This window comes from Pantherophis guttatus, chromosome 2 (genome assembly GCF_059756535.1).
Source record: "Pantherophis guttatus breed Tessera chromosome 2, ASM5975653v1, whole genome shotgun sequence".
Classification (NCBI taxonomy): domain Eukaryota; kingdom Metazoa; phylum Chordata; class Lepidosauria; order Squamata; family Colubridae; genus Pantherophis; species Pantherophis guttatus.
Genome location: NC_142064.1, coordinates 50829758 through 50855939, shown reverse-complemented (window position 1 = coordinate 50855939; position 26182 = coordinate 50829758). Strand labels below are relative to the sequence as shown.

General features: G+C 33.0%; 1 protein-coding gene and 1 long non-coding RNA gene across 4 annotated transcripts in view; one reads left to right on the top strand and one right to left on the bottom strand.

Moving 5' to 3' along the window:
- Positions 1-26182, top strand: part of MCC (MCC regulator of Wnt signaling pathway) — a 186165-nt gene that overhangs the window by 135907 nt on the left and 24076 nt on the right. For all 3 annotated transcript variants that reach the window (XM_034432775.3, XM_034432777.3, XM_087885988.1), the window contains 5 exons: positions 5829-5965; positions 12466-12629; positions 18421-18627; positions 25315-25461; positions 25711-25800. In XM_034432775.3, the coding sequence (XP_034288666.1) occupies positions 5829-5965; positions 12466-12629; positions 18421-18627; positions 25315-25461; positions 25711-25800 (745 nt within the window). The remainder of the gene's footprint in view (positions 1-5828; positions 5966-12465; positions 12630-18420; positions 18628-25314; positions 25462-25710; positions 25801-26182) is intronic.
- Positions 10137-11639, bottom strand: LOC117674651 (uncharacterized). The gene is made up of 2 exons (XR_004593931.1): positions 11591-11639; positions 10137-10231 (listed from the first exon to the last, which is right to left on the bottom strand). It is a non-coding gene; the product is annotated as an uncharacterized LOC117674651 (long non-coding RNA).

Sequence of the window (26182 nt, the reverse complement as noted above, 5' to 3'; positions counted from 1 at the left end):
TTTTATAAATTTTTAAAGAGGTAATAGTGGAAGGATCTTTTAAAAACATGTGGAGTGTTTAAAGTTATAATTATAACTATAGAGTATCTTAGAAATGTAAATAAGACCTAGAGTTAAGTTGAAACCTGTTCTTTGCATCCATACTAGTTTTTTTGTCAGGGTTATGAAAATAGTTTACCATTTTTCCTTCTAGGATTTTTTTACATCATAGTGTACTTATGAATAATTTAAAGAAAAAGATAGTTAAGCACCGCATTGTTGAATCTTTAATATGCTATAAAGTTTGCATCAAAAGATCTAATTCTTCTATTAAAAATATAGGCATTGCTCTAAAATTCATTAATGCAAACAAAGGAGTACTGACAATATTCACTACTTGAAATCATTATTTTCCTATTGAAAAATTGAGCTAAAATGGAAAATATCATTGCTGCTCGCTATTTTTTCTTTATTCTTTGTAAGGTGTTGTGTGTGTAAATAGATAAATAGATGTTAGTTCAAAATATACATTTTTATAAGCAATAGGGTAAAGCCTTGTTTCTCATTTAGCTTAACTAAAATAACATTTCTACATCCATTTATTATGTTGTGGATTATATAATTAATTTAGACCAGTTTATCTTGCCACTTTTGGAAGTCTCTGAAATAATGACTTGAAAAAAGCAAACTGTATTTGATTAACTCTTCTTAATTTTAGGAATCCTTAACTAGCGAATGTAGAGATGTTTAACTTCTGCTTAGATCTTTACTGGTATGTGACATACCCTACACATTGTCATTTAGAATTCTGTAAAAGCCTATCTTGATAGCAAATAATTCTATGCTTTTATGCTGCATATTTATTTTACACTATAAATTTCTTAGAAGGAAGATTTCTTATTGTTTCTTAATTTTCTTCTAGTGAAAAAATATTTTTTTCTCTTTATACCCAAAAAGGATTTCCCTTTCTCCATATTCCTTAAAATATAAATCTCTTAACTTTGCAAAATTGATTTGTTGTTCAAGGGAACAAAGTCACCTATTCAGATTACCAAAAGGTCAGAAAAAAATGAAGGATTGTTAATCAGTGTCCATATGAGAAAACTAACAGTGAGAAGATTTTAACACAAATATTAACATAACTTGAATTATAACAACTCTTTTATTCACAGAGGATTTCATACCATAGATATCAAGGTATTGTGGCAGCACTGATTAAAACAGAATGAAAGTTGGAAAAAGGCCAAATTTTAGATTGTATGTAAACCATGAGAGAATTACTATGCACACACACACTGTTTGAATTCCAAATTAATTCCTTAGCGGAGGAGTGTATGGGGAGTAAAAGTAAAAATGTGTATAATTCCTTGAATTTAATGAGAAAAGCAAACTTATCTGATTTGTTATTAGAAAGATAAGTAATAACTGTAAGTTAAAATAGGATTGTGATGTGATTGAAAGTTAGCAATGGCTAAATTAATAACTAGAAAATTAGGTTTTTGTAGAGAGAGCTTTGATTAACTCAGCATATTTCAAAATACTTCTATTATTATGTATACTTAATAGTTCTCAAAAATAAATTTAAACAGCATAGCAATTAGCTGTGCCCAGAATGTCACATATATGATATTTCTTTTTTATGTATATATTTATTATATTTTATCAATAGGAATAAAATGCAGAACAGAAAAAACAAAAAACATACATCCATCAGTAACAATAACAAAAAAGAAAAAAAAATGACCCAAACATCCAACATTAAACATATTAAAAAAAATCCATCCTGGCTGGATGCTGAAAAGGAAAATTTAAAAAACCTGATAAATATATATTTCTTGAAACATTAGATAGATAGCTTTATTGATTAGCCTATAGGCCATATTAAAGCACAAGGTTCAAACACATATCACCAATAAAATCGTATACAAACAATTTAAAATAAGAGTAGAGTAAAATACAATAGTTATAAGATATAATTTAATACATAAATATGTAAAATGGAATAAAATGACATAAAATTATATTTTGGTGTCACCCTTACAATCTACCCCAATCAGTCCCACGTATGCAGATCTCAACTGAACCCTTTTGTTTAAGTACTGTGCTGTGTTAAATGTTATTTTCAGGTTCTGGCCGCACATAAAGTAAGTTGTTTTGATATGGGGATCCCAATGGTTCATTCGTTTGGTATATAGACCAAGGTACCTGTTTCTCACCCCCTTATACAAGCAAGAATCAAATAGGATGTGAGCCAGGTCTTCTACCTCTGCCACTCTGCAAATGCAGAGATGTTCATTGTAGGGTATAGAATGGAATCTCCCATATCTGACCGTTGTGTCAAGCTATTCGAATCTCGCTTGCGTAAATATCTCTCTAAGATGTTTTGGCAGTTGTAACTTCAAATAGCTGTCTACTTGAAAAGTACATTTGTATCTTGAAACATTAGTGGTCATGCAGACTTTAATATGCTCTCATTAGGACAATGTATTATATCATTGAAAATTGTATGTAATGATATCTTCTGAAAATATCACCTATCATAAGATGGTATTTGTGATTTGAAAGTATTAGCCTTCCTTCTCTAATTCTCTAAGGAAGACTGTTAAAGTGTTTGGTAATTATTTTAATTATCAATCACACTTTCAATTAAAACAACAATAACACATGCATAAGGTAAACAACAACTTTATTGAAGTATCAAAATAAAATGCAAAGTTAAGCAGCAATGGTATTGAAATATTAAAATGCAAGATTTAAAAACTCTGAGAAAAAATGTCAGTCTTCTTAAAGAGAGGCCGATTCCAAAAATGTGTATTAAGAATACTGTTTCCTCAGGTAAATACTTTGAAAGAAAACCAGCAATTATAATTTCCATAACTTGTTTGATTTGAAATGTTTACATATGCCATACACTTACTAAATAGCCTTACATAAATAGCTTTCAGTCTGGGGTCATACTGTAATACAACTTTCCATAGCAGAGTCTTCCGGATGTGTTGAACTTCACAATTCTCAGTCAGTACGACCAATACATCTATAGCAGGGGATCTCAACCTGTTAGGAACTGGGCCACACAAATAGTGAGTGAGCATGCAAAGCTTCACCTGTGCATGTGCAGGATCTAGGTTGCACGCAAAAACCAGGGCTGTGGAGTCGGGAGATAAATGTTTGGACTCCGACTCCTCAGTTTTTTGTACTTCCGACTCCGACTCCAGGTACCCAAAATTTCCTCCAACTCCGACTCCACAGCACTGTCAGGGCTATGGAGTCGGGAGATAAATGTTCCGACTCCCGACTCCTCAGTTTTTTGTACTTCCGACTCCGACTCCAGGTACCCAAAATTTCCTCCGACTCCTCAACTCCGACTCCGACTCCACAGCACTGGCAAAAACACCACTCTGCAATCCATGCAAAAGTTGTCTTCCGTGAAACCAATCCGTAGTGCCAGAAAGGTTGGGGACCACTGACCTAGAGGACACCAAAAAAATCAAACGTTTTGATTCCTTAAATAAAAAAGATGGTACAACACTTTTTTTTAAGAAAGTACTTACTTTCTTCATATAAGTATAATACATATATGTATTTATTTTTGTATATTTTAATATATGTGATATCTATGGGAGATGGGGCCATTTATTTACTAAATAAAATATGCAAGAAGAAAAAAATGCACAGTATAAGGGTCTTGTTGGAAATACAAGTTGTGTGAAATGAAGTCATACTTAACTCAGAAATACTAATATTAACATGAGGCAGGGTATAAGCTTGCATATGTTAAAAAGAAAGGGAGCACATTAATCTGAAATACATTAAATTAGACAGATTTCTTTCAAAACTAAATTAATTTTGAGAAAGATATTCCTTAAATGGATTCTATAAAATGAAAATTAAAGAAGACTGATCAATCTTTCCTTTAAATGAAGGAAATTGTATGTATAAGGGATGCCCTCCAAATTGGCTGTACTGTGTTCAGCTATAACAAGTATGTGATGTTTATTTTCATACAAAAAAAGCTAACATAACCTCCTAGTTTGAATTTAACCCAATTTGGCTAAACAGAATAAATTTGAGATTCATTGCATCTTGTGTGTTCAGTTTTAATATGGTGAAAAGCTCATTCACCAGGAAAGAAGTAATTCAAGTTTTGAAATGAATGACTAATTGCAGAGAGTTGACTAAGTAAGCAAACAAATTATCCTTCTAACCAAAAAAGACATGTCTTCAACATCATGGTAATTTTTTTTTTTGCTTAAGGCTAATTATTGTTGGAGTGTAATGTTCCCAGTAATTAACATATTCATAGAGCGTTAACCAATATTTCATTATCATGTATTTTAATTTGTGTGCCAGTTACTGTGCTATTTAGAATTTAGTAAATTCTTCTTTAATAAATATATAGCTTTGATTTCAACTTTAAACAAACTTCTGGCATGTTTGGAATATTTCTTGGTTCTTCTAATAAACTAATACTTCTCATTTGAATTTAGTTTTGATAGTTTGAATAGTTGTGCACTTACATGAATTATTACATGAAGTAATAATTTTACGTTTTCCTTTGATCATAAACAGCTAGTATTTGATCACAAATAATTGCTATCCTCTTAAAGGAAAATACTCAACCAATTAAATCTAGGCATCTTTGAAGGAATTCTGTGGGCATCCAAAGTCTTCCAGTATTGCCTTCAATTGTAGTTGAATAGTTAAACGTACATATTTTCTTAGGAAGGAGAAAGCCCTTGAACTATGTATTTACAATACAATCTATTTGTTTTGAAATGTATTAGTGAAATACTTGTAAATATTTTATGTACAATATGTCAGCACAATAGTATAAATTTTCTTATAAGGTATAAAATAATAACTTCTGTAGTTGTTAAAGTACAGGTAGTCCTAGACTTACAACAGTTCATTCAGTGACTGTTCAAAGTTACAATGGGACTGAAAAAAGTGACTTATGACCATTTTTCACACTTACAACCATTGCAGCATTCCCATGGTCGTGATCAAAATTCAGATACTTGGCAACTGATTCAGATTTATGATAATTGCTGTATCCAAGGGTCATGTTTTTTGCAACCTTCTGACAAGCAAAGTGAATGGGAAAGCCAGATTCATTTAACAACCGGGCTACTAACTTAACATCTGCAATGATTCACTTAACAACTGTGGCAAGAAAAGTCATAAAATAGGACAAAACTCATTTAACAAATGTTTTACTTAGCAATAAATTTTGGGCTCAAATGTCATAAGTCAAGGATTACTACCTGTTTTAATTTTAGCATGCCTAAGAGATATGCTACTGAAAGTGATTCCTTCTGTGAAAGAAAGTGACTGATTTTTCCAATTTGGTATATTTTCTGTTCATTTATATACTGCCAATTAATATTGTGAAATAATGCATTTCTTAAAAGAAAAACACGCACACACTAGCAAACGAATAATGAAAGAAAACTGTGAGCGATCCCTGAAAGTAGATCAGATGGAACTGGGTGGAAATTCCATTCAGCCATGAAGTGGAATTGCGCAAGCTATGTATTTCCATTTTTGTGCTACTCTGAAAACCTGGAAGTTATAAATGGTAAAAGAATAAAATAACATTTTGAAAGCAGAGTTTAAATAACTGAATCACTAGTATACAGCACTGAATGTACTATAGCTTTATTTTTAATACCTTCTGTGATTAATTTTGTGAGCTTTATGTTCCGTTAATTGACTATTGTATTAATGTCTTAGATCTTACAAACATCTTAGATATTACTGAATGTAATATCTATGAAAAGCGTTTTTGATCATTTGAAATTATTAAACTACATTTAGTTATTCTGAATATTTTTTGTTTCATTCCTCAGAGAAGAAGATGAATATTCTGAACTGCGATCAGAACTTAGTCAGAGTCAACATGAGGTCAATGATGATTCACATAGTATGGACCAAGATCAGACCTCTCTTCCAGAAAACCAGTCAACTATGGTCACAGCTGACATTGGTATTTTGAATATATTTATAGTTTTAAAAGATGGATTATTTTTAATAAAGCATATAGTGCCCTATTTCAATAAATTTAAATAATTAGCAAACCTTCCTGATCTTTTAAAATGTGAGGTAAACAGCTGCATTTAATAGTAATCCAGTTTTTTTCTAGCCTGTTTGAAGGAAAAAGAGACATCCACAGATGCTGAAAGGAAAATAAAAATATCAAACATTTTTTAATAATGTAAGTTTTTAAAATACACATAAAACATCAATACCCAGAAATAGATATAAAATATTAATTTCAGCAACAAGTTTGCACTTGAGGATTTAGTTGCAGTAAAAAATCAGAAATGACATTGGAGATAATCCTTTTTTAAAATGTTTGCAAAGTGCTGAAGTAAATCATTCTCATTTGTCCATTTACTTTTTTTAAAATATTCTGAAATATATTAATTAAAATGTAGTATTTTCTCCAATATTATATTAAATTATTAGCTTTTGAAGATTTTACTTTTCTTCTTATGCAATTAATTGTGTAAATTCATAGATTTCTAGTACTATTAGATCAAATAACAAAGGAAATAAAAAGCCATGTTCTTCCAAGACTTGTTGCTTTCCGAAAGCTGTGTAATTTTTATACAGATGGCAGGTTTCAAATAACATTTGGCTGAGTTGGGAAGTGTTAGGGACATTTGTTTGTGTCAGAATGACTCTAGTAATCATGGTTTTTGTCAAGCTCCAGCAGGTTTTGTGGTTCCATTGCCTGGGCCTATAGCCAATGTGCTGTGTAGAAATAACTTGTGACAGAAAGAGTCAGTATATTAAGCCACATTTTAAAAATTCTGGATTCTGATGTTTAGTTCAGAGAGATAACACATTTTCAATTCTAATAGTTACTGCAGTCATTTTGATGTCTTCTAAACCTACCAATAATTTATTGGTAAGAGTATGTTGTGTAGTGTGTCTCTCAAATTTTCCTTAGTATACATGTGGAAATCTGTGTTTCTTATGACATATAAATTGGTGCAGCTAAGAAGATTAAATTACTATTGCACTACCTATTGCAAAATATTTGAAAAGTAAATGTTTCATTGGATCTGCAAAATGTAGAAAATTGCTGTGGCAAAAAAAAAATCAGCATATAAAGGAACATTGAAACACTACAATCGAAGATAATTTTATGCAAATCTACTCACCATTTACAAACTATAAACAATGATTTTCCAAATAGATCTATATCTTCCGTACAAGAGTCATTCTGGATAGAAATACTGAATGTGAATATTTAAAATATTTGAAATGTTTTCTAAAATCATGTATGTATGTTTGTATGTATACTGAAAGTTTTGTTCCTTGTTTTTTAATCCCTATATTATTATAATCCCTATATTTCTATAATTCTTTCAGAGCAAAATAAAACCACAAAATAGAGTATAAGGGGGCAACTTTGGTCATTATGCATATTTTTTATGATGTACCATTATAAAGCAATCATGTGTTGATAGTGGTGCAATTACTGTAAGATCTTAAAAGCAAAATGTATGTGTGGGTATCATTTGTTGGTAATTAATACTGATTGATTAATATACAGCTAAATATGGCCCAGCAAATTTGGAGATGCATATTTAATGATAAAGTTGCCCAAGGCAGGTTTCTAGATGTTTTTGTTTTAGGTACATAATTATTTTATTTTAGATAATCCTGTTTGGGAAATTCACTAAGTTCAGTTTTGAACAGGAAACAAATACTGTATTAGGCAGCAGCATGAACCTGAAAAAAGTTGTTGTTTTAAGAAGCTGCCAGACTGCCCTACATGTGACACCTGTTTGCCTTTGAATCTAGTATACCTTAATGTTGAGCCTATACCAGTCAGAAAGCAAATAGTATATTTGTTTTCATTTGTATGCCTTTTTTTCTACTTTACTTATAACCGCTTTTTTTTAATTTGTTGATATATAAAATTTGCCTCTGTCTTGTTATAGGTGAAAAAAAACCCATCAAGGACTAAAAAAAAACCCCTAATTGGGCATATATTGTACATTTTATGTAATCTGCTTTCTCCTCAAGATGTAGACCTCTTTTGCTTTTAGTCTTATTTCCTGAAGGAAAATTGCCAGAAGGCCACAATGTAAAATGTAAGAATGAGGAAAGCACAGTTATGTAAAGTATGACAAAATGTATGCAGATTATTATGGTGGTTTGAATTATAAAAAGAATAACTGGGTTCTTGGTAAACCTTAAACTGCAATTATTCTATATGATTGGAGAATAATTGTATCAATTCAGCAATTTCATTGCTGCATCTTTCTCTGAAACATGCTAATTATAAAACAAACATGTAGTTAATGCAGAACCATGATTTTAATTGTAGACAAATAGCTTTCTCATAGGTATATTAAAGCTTTGATTTTATTGTAGTTTATCTTTGCAAACAAGCAGAGTTCAAAAGTATATCCCTGAGGTGGTCAATCCACATTGACATTGATTTTCTTTGTGGCATTTTAACCAATTTTAAGGCTTATCTCCAGGGAAACTCAGAGGTTATGCAAGGTCTATACTTTGCCCGTTTCTATTGTGTGCTCATCCTTTTACTGAAAACAGCTATATGAGTAAATGTTAATTTTTCTCTTGTGTTTCCTTAGACAACTTTATAAATTAATTACACTGATATTCAAGTATTGGCAAATAACAGAAATATATTTTCTTCATGCATATCAAACAGGAAATTGTTGCATAAACTATCATTCACATATGACGTATAGATTTCTTTCCTCCCAACACTGTTGGAATGAATTCCTACAGTAATCACCTCTTACTGAAGCAGTTGCATATTTATATTGTGCTTACTATTTCACCCTTTCCAGTTGCTTGAAATATCACCCCTTAAAGAATTGTAACATTGATGTGGAAATATTTCAAGCAAGTGGGCTGATTTGTGCAATAAGTACAAATTTCACATCCTCCCATATAAAACACTATAATGGGAAATATTTTTATAAATTAGGCCTTAGAAAAAGCAATAGAACTCTTAATCATTTATCCCAATATAAATGTCAGAAACTTTGATATGCAAAGTATTTCAGCTTCATCATTCTTATTTGTATTTCTGTACGTCAGTGGAGTTTCATAACAAAATATCTCAAAAAGATAGACAGATAAAGTTAGGATTCTTCATTCTTTTGTGCTTCCTGTCCACTGTACTGTAATTTCTTTTCTCCGTAGAGCTCAGTTCAGTGAAAGAATCTCTTTCTGTTTAACTTGCAAGTAGAGAAAATGCAGTGACCATAGTTCAGATCTCAGTGTTTGTGTTGAGAATGTTTTCCTACCCTTGATCGCTTTGAAGTCAACAAATTGTATTTGTATATTAAATATATATTAAATTTATTTAAGCATAAGACTAATTTTATAGCCATATATTTTCTCTTCTTTTGCATTATATTTGTATAATTACCATACAATATGTATATTCTCTCTAGTAAAAGAGAATATACATACCGTAGCTCAGAGTTGAACTTTGAAGTCTTTAGTGCTCTAAGCCAGTTGCTTGCAGCTGCTTCATTACCAGTTAGGTGGTAATATCAGTACTAGTGAGCATGGGGTTTCCTCCCTGTTGCTTGCCATTCTAATGTTTCCTCTTTGGTATTGTTTCCTCCTTTCTACTTAGGGTATTGCTTTTTCTTAATCTTTTGTCTAGTGTGTTTATCCCTATTTATCTAGGTGTTGGTTGCTGGAGAGGATATGTTCTGATCTTTTTGTTTCCTTCTTAGCTTTTTATTGTCTCTTTTGAATGGTGTGTAAATGTGGTTTATTTCTTTGTCTATTAGATTTGTGTGAATGAGAACTTTCCAGGAATTCCCTACACAGTTTTCCATTGAAACTATGGTTGAGTTTGTCTATGTCTTGTGAGATTAAGGAGTTTTCATTATGTCTTCTGATTTCTGGTTGGTATTTATGGATATCCTCTGCTAATCTTCTGCCTGTCGGCCCTACATGGTGACTGTATTTATTCTGTGTACTATATATTGTAACATCCACCAGGACATTCTATTGTACAAAATCAGGGGACAAATCCCACATTGATTAGTACTGATGATGTTACCTAGTCAAGTAGTGAAACAGCTGCAAGAAAACAACTAAGCTCAAGAGAGTATCCAAGACTACATACTGTGATTCTGCCAGTGGAATTGTTTCATATCAAAATGTATTAAGTATATCTGTGTTAACAAAATTTATGTTTTGAGATCAGTTTTGTAGTGTTCAGTTGCTCATTGAAGGTAGCCTACAGAGACAGAAAATATAGCAATATGTACACATTGAGTTTGAGGAATTTGAACTACATTAATGAAAAATTATTAAGTTACAAGTTTGAATATTTTACAATATGAACATCTTTTTTATAAATTCATCCAGAGTAAAAACTTTTAGAAAAACTCATTAATATTTATCAGTACCTAGCAAACAGTTTCCTATGCAACTAGGTTCTTCACTCAAGAAGCTTTTCCTGTTTAGTTCATATATATGAAAGTAAACATTTAATTTTGATCTCCAGATTAGGCAGTAATCATTTACATTGTCATTCTCAGGTTACTTTTCAACAGAATTATAGCAACACATTACTTTGATGAATCAAATTGATTTATTTTTTAAAAAATGGCTTTCTTTACTAAGTAATAAATATGATCAGAAAATCAATGATATCCCAGCTGAATAGACCAAGATTTTTACATATCTTGGAATTGATTTTGAATCTACAGCTGCTTAGAATTAACAAATGGCTTGAAAAGCTGTTGTTGTATGCCCAAAAATCTTCCAATGCTATAATTAATTTCCCTAGTTCTAACACTAGTTAGAAATATCAGCCAAATCTAATTTTCCAGGAAGGATCATTTGTTCATTTAGTCCTTGCTGACAAGTTTATCTCTTCTTAAGAAAAATACATGACCTTGGAATTGTCTTACTACAGCCCTTTAGCCCAGTCCCAATGGTAGCCAGAGTCCTTGATTCAGATCTGTAAAAGGACAGAAGTTCTGCAAAGGTTCAAATAATTTTTATGGGAGATTTTACAATAGGCCACTTTCTCTGTCCTAAAAGGTGGGAGCATTTACAAGCATTGCAAGATTCAGTGTTTTACCTTGAATGAACCAGGATGATGAAGGAAAATTCAGTGATATCCCATGTTCAAAGCACCTTTGTCCACATTCACATGAGACTATCAAGACCTTCATCTGTCTTGCTATGCTACACTACTCCTTATACTTATACTTGGCACTCTGAATTAATATTCCCCCTTGTTACTAAAGGATTGAGTTGATCTAAAATGGAAGTTGTGCAATTTTTACAAATGGATCAATCTATTGAAATATTAAAGTTGTTAAATTCTGCTGATTTTCTTAGTAGAATTCTTAAATAGAAAATACTTCTAATATATTCTTCAGTGATACAAAAGTTTGAGTGATTCTATAAATTTGTCTTATGTAGAAAGTTTGCCAACATTTAATATTTCTCATTAACTTTTTGTCCCTTTTGTATGGTAATTCTTCATTATGTTTTATTAGTTCATAACTGTATTATTGCTTTCATTTTGGTCTGTGGTCATAAATAAAATAAGTGAAAGGACTTTGGATTCTATAAACATTACCTAGTAAATTCAGTAGGAATATATATTGTTTGCTTGTCACTTCGTTATTTCACCTATAAAAGATAAGTATATTGTTGAATGCCATTAAGTTTATTCCTCACCACTATCATTATATGGGTGGACTATACTAATTCATCTTCTGACCATTCAATTTAATAAATGTAATCAGGGATGCAGTGCAAGCAAAAACAGACATCATCTCACTTTCTTGAACAAATTGTAATGAGGATATAGTGCTCTGGTATTACAGACACTTATAAGGTATTATAAACATAAGTGAGCCATGCTAAAGATTGCTTAGAAGAATATAATTACATAACACTGAAGATTTCCGTTTTGCCTTATTTTTTGGCTTCAGTGATATTGTGTAGATGATTCACATTTTTGGCAGTGACCTTACCATTGAGGTCCCCAAGTTAATGGTTTTCTCGTGTTGTGGAAAATCAGACTCCCAACTTTTAGGCTGATTTGTAGGTCTCAAAGAAATCTAAAGAAAGCCAGATCTGATTAATACTTGGATAGAAGATTATCAGGAAGTCCCAGAGCTGAGAGTAAAAAAATAAGCCAAAAGATAATGGCAACCAACCTCCATTTGTATTGTTCTGGAAAAAATTACCTTGATTTCCCTTACACAGAAATTGAGCAATAGGAGCTTTAAGAAGGACTTAAAGAAGTTTGTATTTCAGCCTATTTTTACCTTAGTTGTCAGGTGATCATTGGTAGGTTGCAAGATTAGGATGTTAGTATTTTCAAGGAAAATTTGAATCTGTTGAGCATCCTTCTTCTTCTTCTTCCCTAATCCCATTAGAAAGATGAAGACTACCTCTTCAACTAGCATCTTCAATGCTAATCTGACACATTCTGTTTTATTTCAGATACCTGTAGTGACTTGAACTCTGAATTGCAGAGAGTGCTGACAGGACTGGAGAATGTTGTCTGTGGGAGAAAGAAGAGCAGCTGTAGCCTGTCTGTGGCAGATGTTGACAGGCATATTGAACAGCTCACTACTGCCAGTGAACACTGTGACTTGGCCATTAAGGTGTGGTAATATTAATGTTAATCATAACTGTTTATTGAATATAATGTAATTGGTCCACATGTATCATTTATTTGATAAAGAAGCATTTGTTTGTTTGTTTGTTTAACAAATTTCTGTGGCTGCCCATTTCACACATAGGCGACTCCAGGTATCTTATAACATTTAAAAACCCACCAGATAAAACCTATAACCCTCTCCAACACAGAGAAACAATATACCACCCCATGGCAGCAAGCACACAATCATATCAGTCACTTGATTGGCTTCATTTCCATTCATGGTCCCTATCTGCTGATAAAGCCATGTTTTTAGGGCCTTTTAGAAAAGCAACATGATGGGGAGTCTTGTTTATGATTATGCACTGAATTGGTCTGGGGTAGTGCAACCTTACCCATGACCAAAGAGGGTAATTCTACAAGAGCCAAAGAGGCCTAACCCATAACCACTTCATCTTGCCAGGATTCTGTTTTAGTCTGTTGCTCCTCATCCAGACCTCAACAGGCACAAAGAGAGGGTGGTTGTAGCATTGGTTAACTCAGAGATGTACGGCATTATCATTATCAACATATTGATGATATCTTATCCCAAGGAGAGATGGATGATCTCCCCCAGTGGTTTCATGTAGATGTTAAACAGGAACAGATAAAGTACTGACCCTTGATGGACACCTCAAATCAAGGGTTCAGACTTCTTGCTCCCAATCAACATCAACTGAGAATGGTCCCAGAGACAGGAAGTGAACCGACATAATGCAGTGCCCCCCACCCCAACCCAGAGCCATTTCAGATGGATACCATGGTTAGTGTTATAAGTTCAAGTCTAGAGATCATGAAAAAGAGCAACCAGTGCTGTTTCCGTCATATATCCTGGCCTGATATGTACCCTATATATCATTTTATAGATTTTTCAAAACTTGTACACTTTGTAAACCATTTTAAGAGATAATAAGATGTATAAGATATACATCCTATTTGAATTATTGAATTATTATAATTAATAATTATCAAAACAAGTGTTATGTTTGTGATTTTCTACATGCTACATTTCTGGTGCAAACAGGAAAACTCTATTGTTTAAAAATTGTTTATTTATTCCAAAAGGATTTTGTTTTATTCCTTTTTTATACTTCAGAAATGAAGTTCGTTCATGCATCCACAATCTGAGAAGCTCAGGGAAGGCTCCTGAATTTTTATTTAAAGGTGATCTGCGTAGGTCACCTTTAAATCTGTGCTGTTATATAAAATACCAAGTTAGAAATGAGAAGTTGTGGATAGTAATAGAAATTAGAATTCTAATGATACATTTAGAAGATACTTAAGAGGGAAGTAACATGTTGATCAAAATATTTGAAAAATATTTAGAGAAATTTTCAAAATGAGCCCACCATTACAATAATAGAGAAATATGTCTTCCTACAAACAGATAATTAGTTATTAGTTAATCAATGTTCCTGCCACTTTTACATACACATTCAGAATTGAATGATCATAGTTCAGCCTTAGCGTAATATACACTTTCATTAAGAAATAATATTATTGCAACCACGTACATTTTAACTGGAATAAGGAGTATTGCACAAATTTTGGCTGAATTTATACATCTTGATTCATGCTAATTTTTAAATGCTAATCACATGCATGATTGAGTTTTATTAGTGACTAAACTTGTTCATTACTATATATCCTGTTTCCCCCAAAATAAGACATCCCCTGATAATAAGCCCAATCGGGCTTTTAAGCACATAGCAATAAGGCCAAGCGCTTATTTCAGGGATTAAAAAAATATAACACAGGGTCTTATTTTCAGGGAAACATGGTATCACTTTCATATAAGCAGGTAAGTTTACAGGTAGTCCTCAACTTATGACCATAATTGGGATCAGAACTTCCATCACTAAGTAATGTAGTCATTAAGTGAGTGGAAGGGTTTCATTTTGGTCACATATTCACCTTTTCTCAAAGAAAAGTACTAAATCCTTCTTCTGCCACTTCATGTGAATGGGGCTTATGAATAGCCATGGCATAACATAAGCATGATCTTAGTCATAGAAATCACTTTTGCTATGACTATAGCAAATGTAATACATGTAGTCCTCGACTTAAAACAGTTCACTTAATGATCATTCAAAGTTACAACGGCACTGAAAAAAGTGACTTATGATCGTTTTTTACAGTAATGACCTTTGCAGCATCCCCATCATCATGTGATCAAAATTCAGATACTCGGCAGTTGATTCATATTTATCATCGTTGCAGTGTCCTGGGATCATGTGATCACGTTTTGCAACCTTCTGACAAGGAAAGTCAATGGGGCATCCAGATTCACTCAACAGTTGGGTTACTAAATTATCAACTGCAATGATTCACTTAACAATTGAGGCAAGAAAGATCGTAAAATGGGGCAAATTATCTTAACAAATGTCTCATTTAACAGAAATTTTGGGCTCAATTGTGGTCAAGTCAAGGACTATTTGTTTTGCCCATATCTTTGGGCAGTTTTAGAATTCTCTATCTTGGAAAACTTTGGCAACAGATTTTTGTCTCATGTTCAATTATTCCTATGTCCCATCTTTCTTTTCTTATTAGGTTTAAAACTAATAAACTAAACTAACCACAAAAAAACCAAAGCAGCATAACATTTTCTGACACAATTGCTAATCCTTAGAATCCCTGTTTTGGCTTGTTGCCAACTGAGATGTCCTCACCTGGCAAAATGTAGGGATGGACTAGGATTTGATATCTGGGAAGATACATCATGATAAAACTGATTTAGACAACACATATGCTGCCAACTTTTGTCCCAAAATGTGTAAATATACATGCAAAGAACAATGAAAATTTTCTAGAAATCTCTTCTTTTCAGTTCTACACGAATTCTTTCCTTTATTCCTACACATTGAGAAGAAAGATAAAAAGGCAAGAAGTGAGTGGTTTTTGCTAAACTCATAGCTGGGATATTTTAGGTTAATCGTACTAGGAATAATAACTGTGCCTTTTTTGCTTCATAGTCAACTGTAGCTTTGAAGTCAGACTAAAGAAGAAAAACACATGCACAACCACACACTACATATGACAACTAAGTATAAAGGGAGAGGACAGATCACAAGTTCTGTCTGTCTTTACAGAGGACCAAGGAATACATTCCCTACATCTCATACTGGTGGTTTCCCTGCTCCAGTTCAATTGGGGAGGGGAGAAAAGAGATTTACATGGCACCGCTTATTGTTTTATTACTCAACTGCTCCAGGCATGATTATCTGTTCAGAGACAGCAGATTTAGTGCTCTTCAGAACTTCAAAGTTTTCGCAGTAACAACTCTTTGTCAAAAGAAGCCAGCTGTCAATTGATTAGTGACAAAATGCTAAAGTGGAAGAGCCATTTCTTTTAAAACTTTGCAAAAAAACAGGTCTCCAACATTTTCCGTGCTGCCATCCCAGACATTGATAATGCATGCGGCTTCCTAAGAGAACCGAGATGAGCAGCTCTATCTTGGTTTTATTCCTGGAAAGAGATGAAAAAGAATGGCAAACAAAGGAGAGTGCCCTGAATTCCAGACTGAAATTGCAATCGGCTATTCCCAATTCCCTTGCGTCAGCTTATTGCATAGCAGATAAAATAGTAAAACACTTCAAATTTATTCAAATTGAAACTGCCATAAGTTACTGCTATTTGAACAGAACACCTTTTAGACTGTGTCTATTCCAGATAAGGAACTTGTAGTGTTTGCATTAGTAAGTGGTAAGTTCATTCAGTTAACAGTAACTTTTTTTCTTAATTAGTTAATGAAAGCAGCAGTAAGTCCACTTAATATATCGACTGATTAAGTGGAATGCACTTTGCTACCCATTTTAGAACTTAATTAGAATGTTTCATGTACTTTATTGCCTACTGAGCAAATATGCTCTACAAATGTCAATGGTTTAGTATTGCTTACATTAGCATAACAAGATGTGAATGAAATAGGCCCTTTTTATCTTTAAAAAGTACAATTTCCTCTTGACTGAGTCTTAAACATAGCTGTATATATTTAGTTGGGAGGCAAGCGCAGCCCAAGAAAGTTACAAAAATGAAATAGAAAGTTGAGAATATCATAATTACAAATTTTAAGCAAATTTGAGTTATGTTTTCTTTCCAAGAAAATCACTGTTATTTCAAAGTGAATGCATGACAATATAAAATGCATAGCACTTACAACAACAGCATGTGAATTCCAGCTGCTGTTATGAATCTAATACTGCAAATAAGTTGTAATAAGTATTGTCTTGCAAATATAGTTGTAAGTAATCTGTGTCGACAAATCTCATTGAAATACTCATAATTTCTTTAGCTCTAAAGAAATACCTACAGATTTGCATAGTATCCTTTATCTTACTTTAAGGTTATTTTTAGTTTTTCAAAAGTAGCTGGCCTTTTACTGTTCAGATTAGTTTACTAAAAAGATATATCTGAGGGAATGCTTCAACATATTCTTCCAAGAAAACCAAGAAAATGTCCATTATGTTTAGCTGTTTTTGGGAGTGGGGTATATCTGTATATATTGGATTCTCTATTTCTTTCCTTTGCCAGCCCTAAATCAATTTTTGTCCATTTCTGAGTTAATTAATTTAATAAATATCCACAAAAATGTTTGGGGGGAGAAGAGAGAGAGAATTTTGGTCTCTTGTGTTGGGAGCAAATAACACTGTTTTTTATAACCTTTATTGATAGTCTCCCTGTAGAGATCTGGCTGGCTCCGTCTTTGCTGGTCGTTTGAAAGCTCTTGAAAACTAAACTGTTTTGGATACCCCTAAATCAGGGGTGCCAAACTCAAGGGCCGGGGGCCAGATCTGGCCCATGGGGTGCTTAGATCTGGCCCGTGGGGCCGCCCTAGAAATAGCAAAGGACCAGCCCTCAGTGCCTCTGCCAGTGAAAATGGAGCTCAGGAGGCCACATGTACCCCCCCCCCGAGCTCCATTTTCACTGGCAGAGGGTGACAGGAGGCCATCGCATCTGAAAATGGAGCTCTGGAGCCCGTTTTCACTGTCAGAGCACTTGGGACACCACAGATACCCCCGACATGAGTGACATCAAGCTGGCCATGCCCACCCGGCCCCCAAGGTCAAACACAACCCTCATGCAGCCCTCAGTGAAATCAAGTTTGACACCCCTGCCCTAAACTGCAATTTAATATTTTCAATTTCTTTATTCCTTTTCTTTACATTGTGACATTGCTGGGCTTTGTTTTGTTGTTGTTGTTGTTGTTGTTGTTTGCATTGGGTATGTTTTACATTGTATATTTTTTCTGTGTAAGATAGCATGCTTATGAAAACAAGAAGTTTAAGGAACTCTGGTTTAGAAAAGACTTAGGATTTTTTGTTTTACTTTGGTTTTTTTATTGTATATTTATTTTATTTATTTATTTGTATATAGATATAGCCAGAATAACACATATACTCTGGCTGGTTTGTGTATACAGGGTGTGTGTGTGTGCGCGCGCGTGTGTGTACAGAGAGAGACCTAAAAGCCATAAGAGTAAAACACTGATCTTCATAAAAGATTAGGAAAAATTCTATGAAATGTTGTATTCTAATTCAAATGGATCCAAATAAATTTGGGCAACGATGTGAAGTTTTTAGTATATTTTTCCGATTATGTTTGAACTTATCTATTGACAAAGGACTAAAATGGTAGTATAAATGATCAAAAATGATAGTTTTTATCTACTAAACAGCAATGAATTAATATGAATGTGTATATTTAGAGATTCCTCATGATACACTCCTCAAAATTTTTTAATTTATTATGTTTTTCAGACAGTTGAGGAGATTGAAGGTGTGCTTGGCCGAGATTTGTACCCAAATTTGGCTGAAGAAAGGTCCCGATGGGAGAAGGAATTGGCAGGTTTGAGGGAAGAGAATGAAAGCTTAACAGCTATGCTGTGCGGCAAGGAAGAAGAATTAAACAGAACTAAGGCCACCATGAATGCTATCCGCGAAGAACGAGACAGATTACGCAGAAGGGTGAGGTTTCTTGATTGACATCTAATTTTGTGAGAAAAATGAAATTGCTTCAATAAAGAGCTGTTTCATCTCTCTCTTTCTCACTTTATCTTCTCTGTCATAAGTTGGAGGGGGTTAATAATTTGGCTGATTCTTCTTATCCCTAGTGTTGCTAGAATTGCCAGTAAAAGATAATTACATAAAGTAATTCCAGTCTGTCCAAATGGAGAATTCTTAGCACTTCCATATTGGTTTTCACCTCAGATCTAAGAAATATAAAGGAAGGTACTTTCTATCTCCCTTCCCCAAATCCAAAAATACAGAATTTAGCAAAATCTTGTGAGTCTCCTAGAAATGCAATGAATGTGCAGTCCAGTGCCTGGGAAACTTTTAATCAGAAATTCCATTTTTAAATAAATGAAGCCAAAACACACTACATAAAGAAGACAACAGGAAGGCAACAATCACACATAGTATTCCAGAGTATCAAAGTAAATGGTATGCATTATAATTTGAAAAAAAATATTGGCTTTCCAAACATGTTCAGAGTTAATTGTAGAGAGGATGGCTTGAAACAGAACATCTGATTTGCCTTAGGGTCTTCCAGTTTAATAGAATATAGGAGATAACAAAACTCTAGCATCTTTTAGGAGACTGTGCTTTTCCCAATTAAACAAACAGTTCTGCCTTTAATGATCTAGTCAACAAATTTAAAAAAATATCTGTCCTCTGAAGTTATAGTCCTAGCAATCTGATACAGCTAACTAGTGTTCTACAGTTACGCCATTGTATCTAAAGGATTATATGGGAGAAACTACTAAGAATGCAAAAACTTAATTCTGTCTTCCTAGTGTTAGGGTAGGGCTGAATCAGACTTCATTGATATTTTGAAAAGTGTACTTCAGTCATATGTGGGGCGGGGACTTTTTGGAAGCAGGATGTTTAATATGTGTGGTGTGTATTGAGTGCATTGAACATTTTTATACAAATACACATAGCTATATATTTACTTCTCACTGAAACTTCATTTTTCACATAAATTGGATATGGGAATTAAAATCAACATACTTTTATAATTTTCCTTCTCATCTGAGGAACTTGCACTAAAAATAGTAATTTCTGAGTGCATTTCTTATTCTTTCCTTATTCTCTCATTTGTTATTTTTACGCATCTTGCTGTTCTGCTATACAAATAATCTCACTATCAAAACTTCTACTCAGCACAATTTAATGTGTCTTTCAGCCCCAGAAACATATTGCATATCTAATCAAGTGTATGGTATAATTAGAGCAGTAGAGCAGAAACCTTTTAAAAGTGCATAGATCAGGAGTATGCAATTTCTTGAAAGTTGTTCTCTTGTCAGTGTACTAAAGCAGCAATTCTGAACTGAAGGGACCCAATCAGTCCGTCACACAAAAAAGCAGAAATTTAAGTTAGTCTTTGCATCTTTTTTTAAATTACAAACAAGTTAAAGATAAGGTATGAAACTGGACTTTCTTTTGTTCCCATTTTAGAGAAAGGGCGTATATATCAAAACTGTCAGCTTTCTGTACTACTGATATTGAAGGCTTTTTAAAACAGCTTCCCTTGCCTTCATATCTTCCAGATCTGTTAGCCTAACATAGCTACATTTTCCTGGTCACTTTATTCCATTCTCCAGCAGGCAACAGAATTGCATTTTTAATGTGGGGTAATGTGCTCATAGTAAAAAAAAAAAAAATGACAATAAAAGTTACCTTACCTTATTTGAAACAGAGGTATCAAGTAAAGGAGCTTTGCAATTATTTCTCTGATGCTGTATATATGTATAGGTGCATGTCTACGTATAAACACACATCGCCATGCACAACTTTCGGTACTAGTGTTTAGTGGGCTGTGGAGAAATGCCATTCACTGGTGAAAAAACTGTGGGACAACCTGCACCAGGATAGCCTTCTATCATGCTAGTCCTAGTGTGATGGCATTTCCTTGACGCTTATCAAACAAATGATCAATGGGATGCTGAGGAATATTTCAGTAGTTGGGGAAAGAATTGGTAGGAGAATAGGAAAAGAAATTCCAGGGACAGGTATTCATAGCGGGTCCTAATGGAGCCTGTCAAAATCTGAATGTAGTCCATGGTTCTGTCTAGATTCTAGAATGTAGTCTATAAGGTTCTGTCCCTGGTCTTTCTAATCAAGTTATCGTACTTTCTATAGTGACTACCATAAACAACTTTTCCTCCCAAACTGATACTCAATAACATGAATAGGAAGGTCCAATGTACTTCTTGATAGAGACTCCATGAATGAAACTAAATCCATTTTGAACCTTGATCCTTATCACATTTTATGGGAATTAAATATATAAAATAACATTTTGATCCCTGTTCAGAATAGATCCTGCACTGCAATTATTGATCTCCATCCCTGAAAGAAATAGTCTCACTTAGTGTAAAAGCAAAAATAATATGGTTCTTTTTTTCTTTTTCTTTTTTGCTATTGTTAACCTGTAAATTTTGATCTATAACACAAAAATTGAAACATAGGTTTCTGATCACTAATTGCAGAATTTTTATTCTCCATTTCCTCCTCCTCTTATATTGAAAATTAGGGAAGCTTTGTACTCTAAACTAATGCTAATTTGCTTAACAGTAAGTTTATTTCTCCCTGGAGGAATCTGTCTGTAACAAATGTCCATGTCAGGCACATGATGTAATGGTGTGCACCAGGGAGCTTATTTGCATTTGTAATACAGACTATAGCTGCCACACAAATTAATGTTTTCTGTGACCCGTTAAATATTTTATATATGCAACTCTAACCAAATGGGACTTTATATTACTTCCCTAGGGGATGAGAAAGAAACCCTTCCTTAAATTTAGTTTTTCTTCTGTACACATTAAATTGGGTACATAAAAGAAGTTGAAGCTTAAGAAATCAATAGGGCTGTTACTTTAGTCCAATATCTGTAATCAAACAAAGTGCTCTCAGTTGGGTTTGGGAGGCTTGTTAGAGGGTTAATTAATTTAGATATTTAATGTATTCAGTTAACAGTTTGTTCTATTTTTAAGTATAATAACTAAGAAATGACATGTACCTCTTCAAGGTCATTAGCAAATGAAGTAATTACTTAATTTTTTTATGGTGCACATAATGTAGCTTTACTTCTTTGCAGAGTAACCATATAAAAAAGAGCAGTTGTTTGCTATCTGTAAAAAACATTTGTACTGAAATGTGCATATTGCTTAGTAATTCTGTTTACAAATTGATTTATATTAATATGTAATATTGCATTATATATTGATGCAATACAATGCTATGCAAAATATTTGCAAATTCATATATATTAATGGTGTATTTTTAAAATATGTACATCTTGGTTAAATTAAAAAAAAATCAGGCTGATGTTGTATACCTATGTGGTTCCTATTTATCTATAAGCTCATGGAAATATGTAAGCAATTTCTAAACAGATTTGCCCTTGCTTTGATCTGCAGTACTGCATGTATATTTGTAAATACACAATATCTTCAGTTTAAAATAAACTTGGATAAATAAACATGTTGAACATCTGTTTTAGATCAAAGGTACAAATCATTCATATCTATCTTACTAGTAAACATATTGGAGATAAAATCATCTATTTTCTTTCTGAAAAAATATGAAAGCCCTGAAAACTGGGAAAGTAAACAATCAGGAAAGTAAACCTAATATGCTGGCTTTTTCCTCATCTGGGAAACTAGAAACAATGTTCAGCAGTTCGCTAATGTGTTACGTATCTCTATGTTACTTGACTTTATGATCCTGAAGTATTAGCAGTTGTACATTAATTGAACTTTTGTTTTGATTATTGCTGTCATGACCAATATATTTTTCTTTGTATTAAGTTAACCACCACTTGTTCTTCAATACATATCAAATTATATTCTCTGTTGGCATATGGTTATTTACCATGTACCTTATACCCCTAAATGGTGTCAAGCTACAGGAGGTTGTATGCCCCCTTTTCTTAATTATCAACATTTGATGGTAAGAGTATTCAGTTACTACTTTGAGTCAGGGGAGATATATAATATTGATTATGGAGCCATAAGATAGACAAGTATGACATGTTGATGAGGTATGCCAGCAAACAAATATTTCTGCAAGGTTTCCAGGATACAGTTTATTTCCTGAAAATCACTTCAGACAAAATCTCAATAGTATTGGATAAAAATAGAAATATCTGGCCTAGTCAGTTAACAATGAAGTGATCTCAATGTCCCCTCTTCCAACTGACATTTTATGTATTTTCAATATTTGGGGGAAATATAGACATCATATTTATTTATGTTTGATTTCATAACATTGAAATTTAAAGTCCTTTGTCACTGGTTTCATTGATGCAGTTGAAATATAAAGATAAACCATTTCTGCTTTAAAATATGTCTTGCTTTCAGATAGTTTGGCATTGTTCATGAGGCTTCTTTCAGTAGTTCAGCTAATGATATTTTAGTGGAACAATTTCCTATTGTGGTTAAAATGGTTATTACCTTTCTTTTTTTCTGTTCAGTGAAGTGCAGTTAAAAAAGTGCCATGTTTCCAAAAGAAATCAGATCCATGACATCTTCTACCTATTCAATTTACCTTTCTTTTTCTGGCCATTATGCCAAGCATAATACCAAAATAAAGTCTCCATTTATGTTTTTCTCCCTAAAAATGCCTCTGCGGTGTGGCATTCTGGTGAATAAAACTAAAAATGATGTTTAGATTCCCAATTAATTTGGTCAGTTTTTCAGAAAATCTTCAAAAATTATCATTTCACTAAGGCTATTTTCCTAACTATCTTCAATAATAAGCAAAGTGATCTCTCTTCTGCAGTTACCCATTTGTCTGAAAATATATTTTTTTCTTTTCAGATTCTTTTTAAGTTGGAAATAAATCATTTACAATGATAACTCACATTCATTTTTGAACTTTTTTTTATTCAACACAAATTTCTGAAGTCTTATTTCAGAGTGATATTGCGGGTGTCTTAAGATCAGAATTTTTACATTATTCTGTGAAATGCTTAAGAACTTGCAAAAGCTAAGCATCTCTCTGCCTTTTAGTAAAGCTTTTTTTTTTCTTCAAATTTCTGAATGAGCCTGAAAAAAGATGTGTCTGCTTTAATAAACAGCAGAGTGGTATTATGGAATGCCCTTCTTTGGAGATATGGTCCTAACCTTCCACTCCTTTCACATTTAGGAAAGGTATCAAGGTCATCTTCAACCAAGTTTTTTGAGGTAGATCCTGGATTTTTTTCCCCTTTTACTCTGAGCTACCTTGACTGCTCAATAGTTAAAACATACGTTTAGTTTGAAATAGTCAGTACTATTTCAACTCTACCCCGAATTAAAAGAATTAAGGGTCATAGAAAGGGAGACAGTACAATATATATTCTAAGATAAGAATCCTCTAAATTTGATTTTTCAAAACCTGAGCCACTTGTCTTGATAACAAATTAACTGAAAATATTTGGATGTTTTCTCAATTTCATAATCTAATAACCAAGAAAAAACATGATGCAAGCTTGTTTCTTCCAGACCATTATTAATCTTCCCTTTTCCTACCTTGAATGTTGGATTCCTGACTTCTTTAGCCAGAAGTCAGAAATAGTATTTTAACAGGAACTTTTCAGCAAACTTAGTTAATACAATGATTAAAATCTATCTTATGTGAAGGGAACTAGGAAAGAGCACAACAGATTAATGGCTTGTTTCCAGATTCATAAATCATGTTCCATGAAAGATGATGACAACACCTCATAAAGGATACCAATTACTTTGGATATTAATGTATCCTAGTAACTACAGTGTATCTCCTAACAGTAAATCATATATTAAACTTTATTTAATCTTTGCTGATTAAGCTTTGTTAGTTTAGGTCTGACTTTTCCAGAACAAACTTAACTTTTCAAGAATTGTTTTTTAGAGAATCATCTGTATCTATAGTTCGTTTCAAATTCATGTTCATCTTAGAAATTCCTTAACCCTTTTGCATATTTTTGTCCATTCTGTTGCCACTCGTTGATTGCAGCCCAATTTTTCTCATCACTGAATTTTCACTATTCCTGATTCTTAATGAAGGGAATTATTTATCTTTTGCCAGTGAAAAATTGACCTTTTTATTTTATTTATTATTTTCTAGAGAAAAAACTAAAGCAGCACATAAAATTGAGATTTCTTATATACCTTTCTTTATACTTGGAGAAAATCAGTAAAACATATTGCATTGTCATTTTAAATAAATTTATCCTTCCAGTTATTTCATTGGTTCTTTGGAAATTTGGATTATGGGCAGACACAATGTTTTGATTGATTTGGAACTATATGTGTCCCTATTGTTTTTGTCAGCTATGTTTTAAAAAAAGTATTTAATTCTATCTAAAAGTTCTGTAAGACAGTTATCTATGCCATACCCCTTTTATGTTTCTTGCCAGAAATCCATTGATTGCATCTTCAATATATGCTTTCTCTACAGACAGAAAATGTTTTAAATATATGATTATGTTAGGTAAAATGATATAAAAATAAGTATCCCTTTGTGATATCAGGTGTCAAGAGAAAGCTTTTGAATCAAAAATATTAAAGGTTTGTTATTATCAGTTATCCCAACTTGAAGCAGAAATGGGTTTCTCTTATATTACCAAAACAAGTTAAAAAAAATAGAATAATAGTATTGACTTACATAATTATATTTTTGTAGGTCAGAGAACTACAGACTCGATTACAGAGTGTCCAGGCAACAGGCCCATCAAGTCCAGGTCGCCTCACTTCTGCAAACCGTCCCATTAATCCTAGTACTGGAGAATTAAGCACCAGCAGCAGTAGTAATGACATCCCCATTGCTAAGGTGAGTCCTAGGACATAACTGCTTACTTTTGCTGTTCTGTTGCGCTACTATTCTATAACGGTCCTGAACCAGCAGGAGAGATGTTGTAAGAAATTTCAGCCTTGTTTGGTCATAATACACATTCTAGTTTATATATCCATTTTAAGATTGAGTTTCTGAACATAGTACCTGAATGAAATGAGAATTTTAGAAGATACTGTAAAACTCATTTTTGTGATTGGTTCCCTATCCTACCTTGACTGTTTCTAGATTGCAGAGAGAGTGAAGCTTTCAAAGACGAGATCAGAATCTTCAGCATCTGACCGTCCTGTTCTGGGATCAGAAATAAGCAGCATAGGAGTAAGTATAATATTCGCACAAAGTGCATATTTAGCAACTTAGTTGACAGCCATGAGATCAAGATTGTATGAAAATCACAGAAATAAAAGCAGCTCTCATCTTAAACCAAGCAAGTTACCCTGGGCTTTAAATTTTATAACGTATGGGTTCATGTTCTTGGTACTTCTCCTCTGAAGTATGACAGCTAAATTTCTTTTATCCTTCAGGATAAAGATATAAAGTGTACACAATCATGCATTTGGATTCTGCAGTAAACATCTATAGTCAGGGTTGCATTTCCTGCAGCTGTTTTTAAGGAGGGCAAGCATTCAAATGGAGCACCTTTAAAATACATACTCGACGATTATGCTTTTTATGCGGCTCTGTTAAAAGTGATAGACCA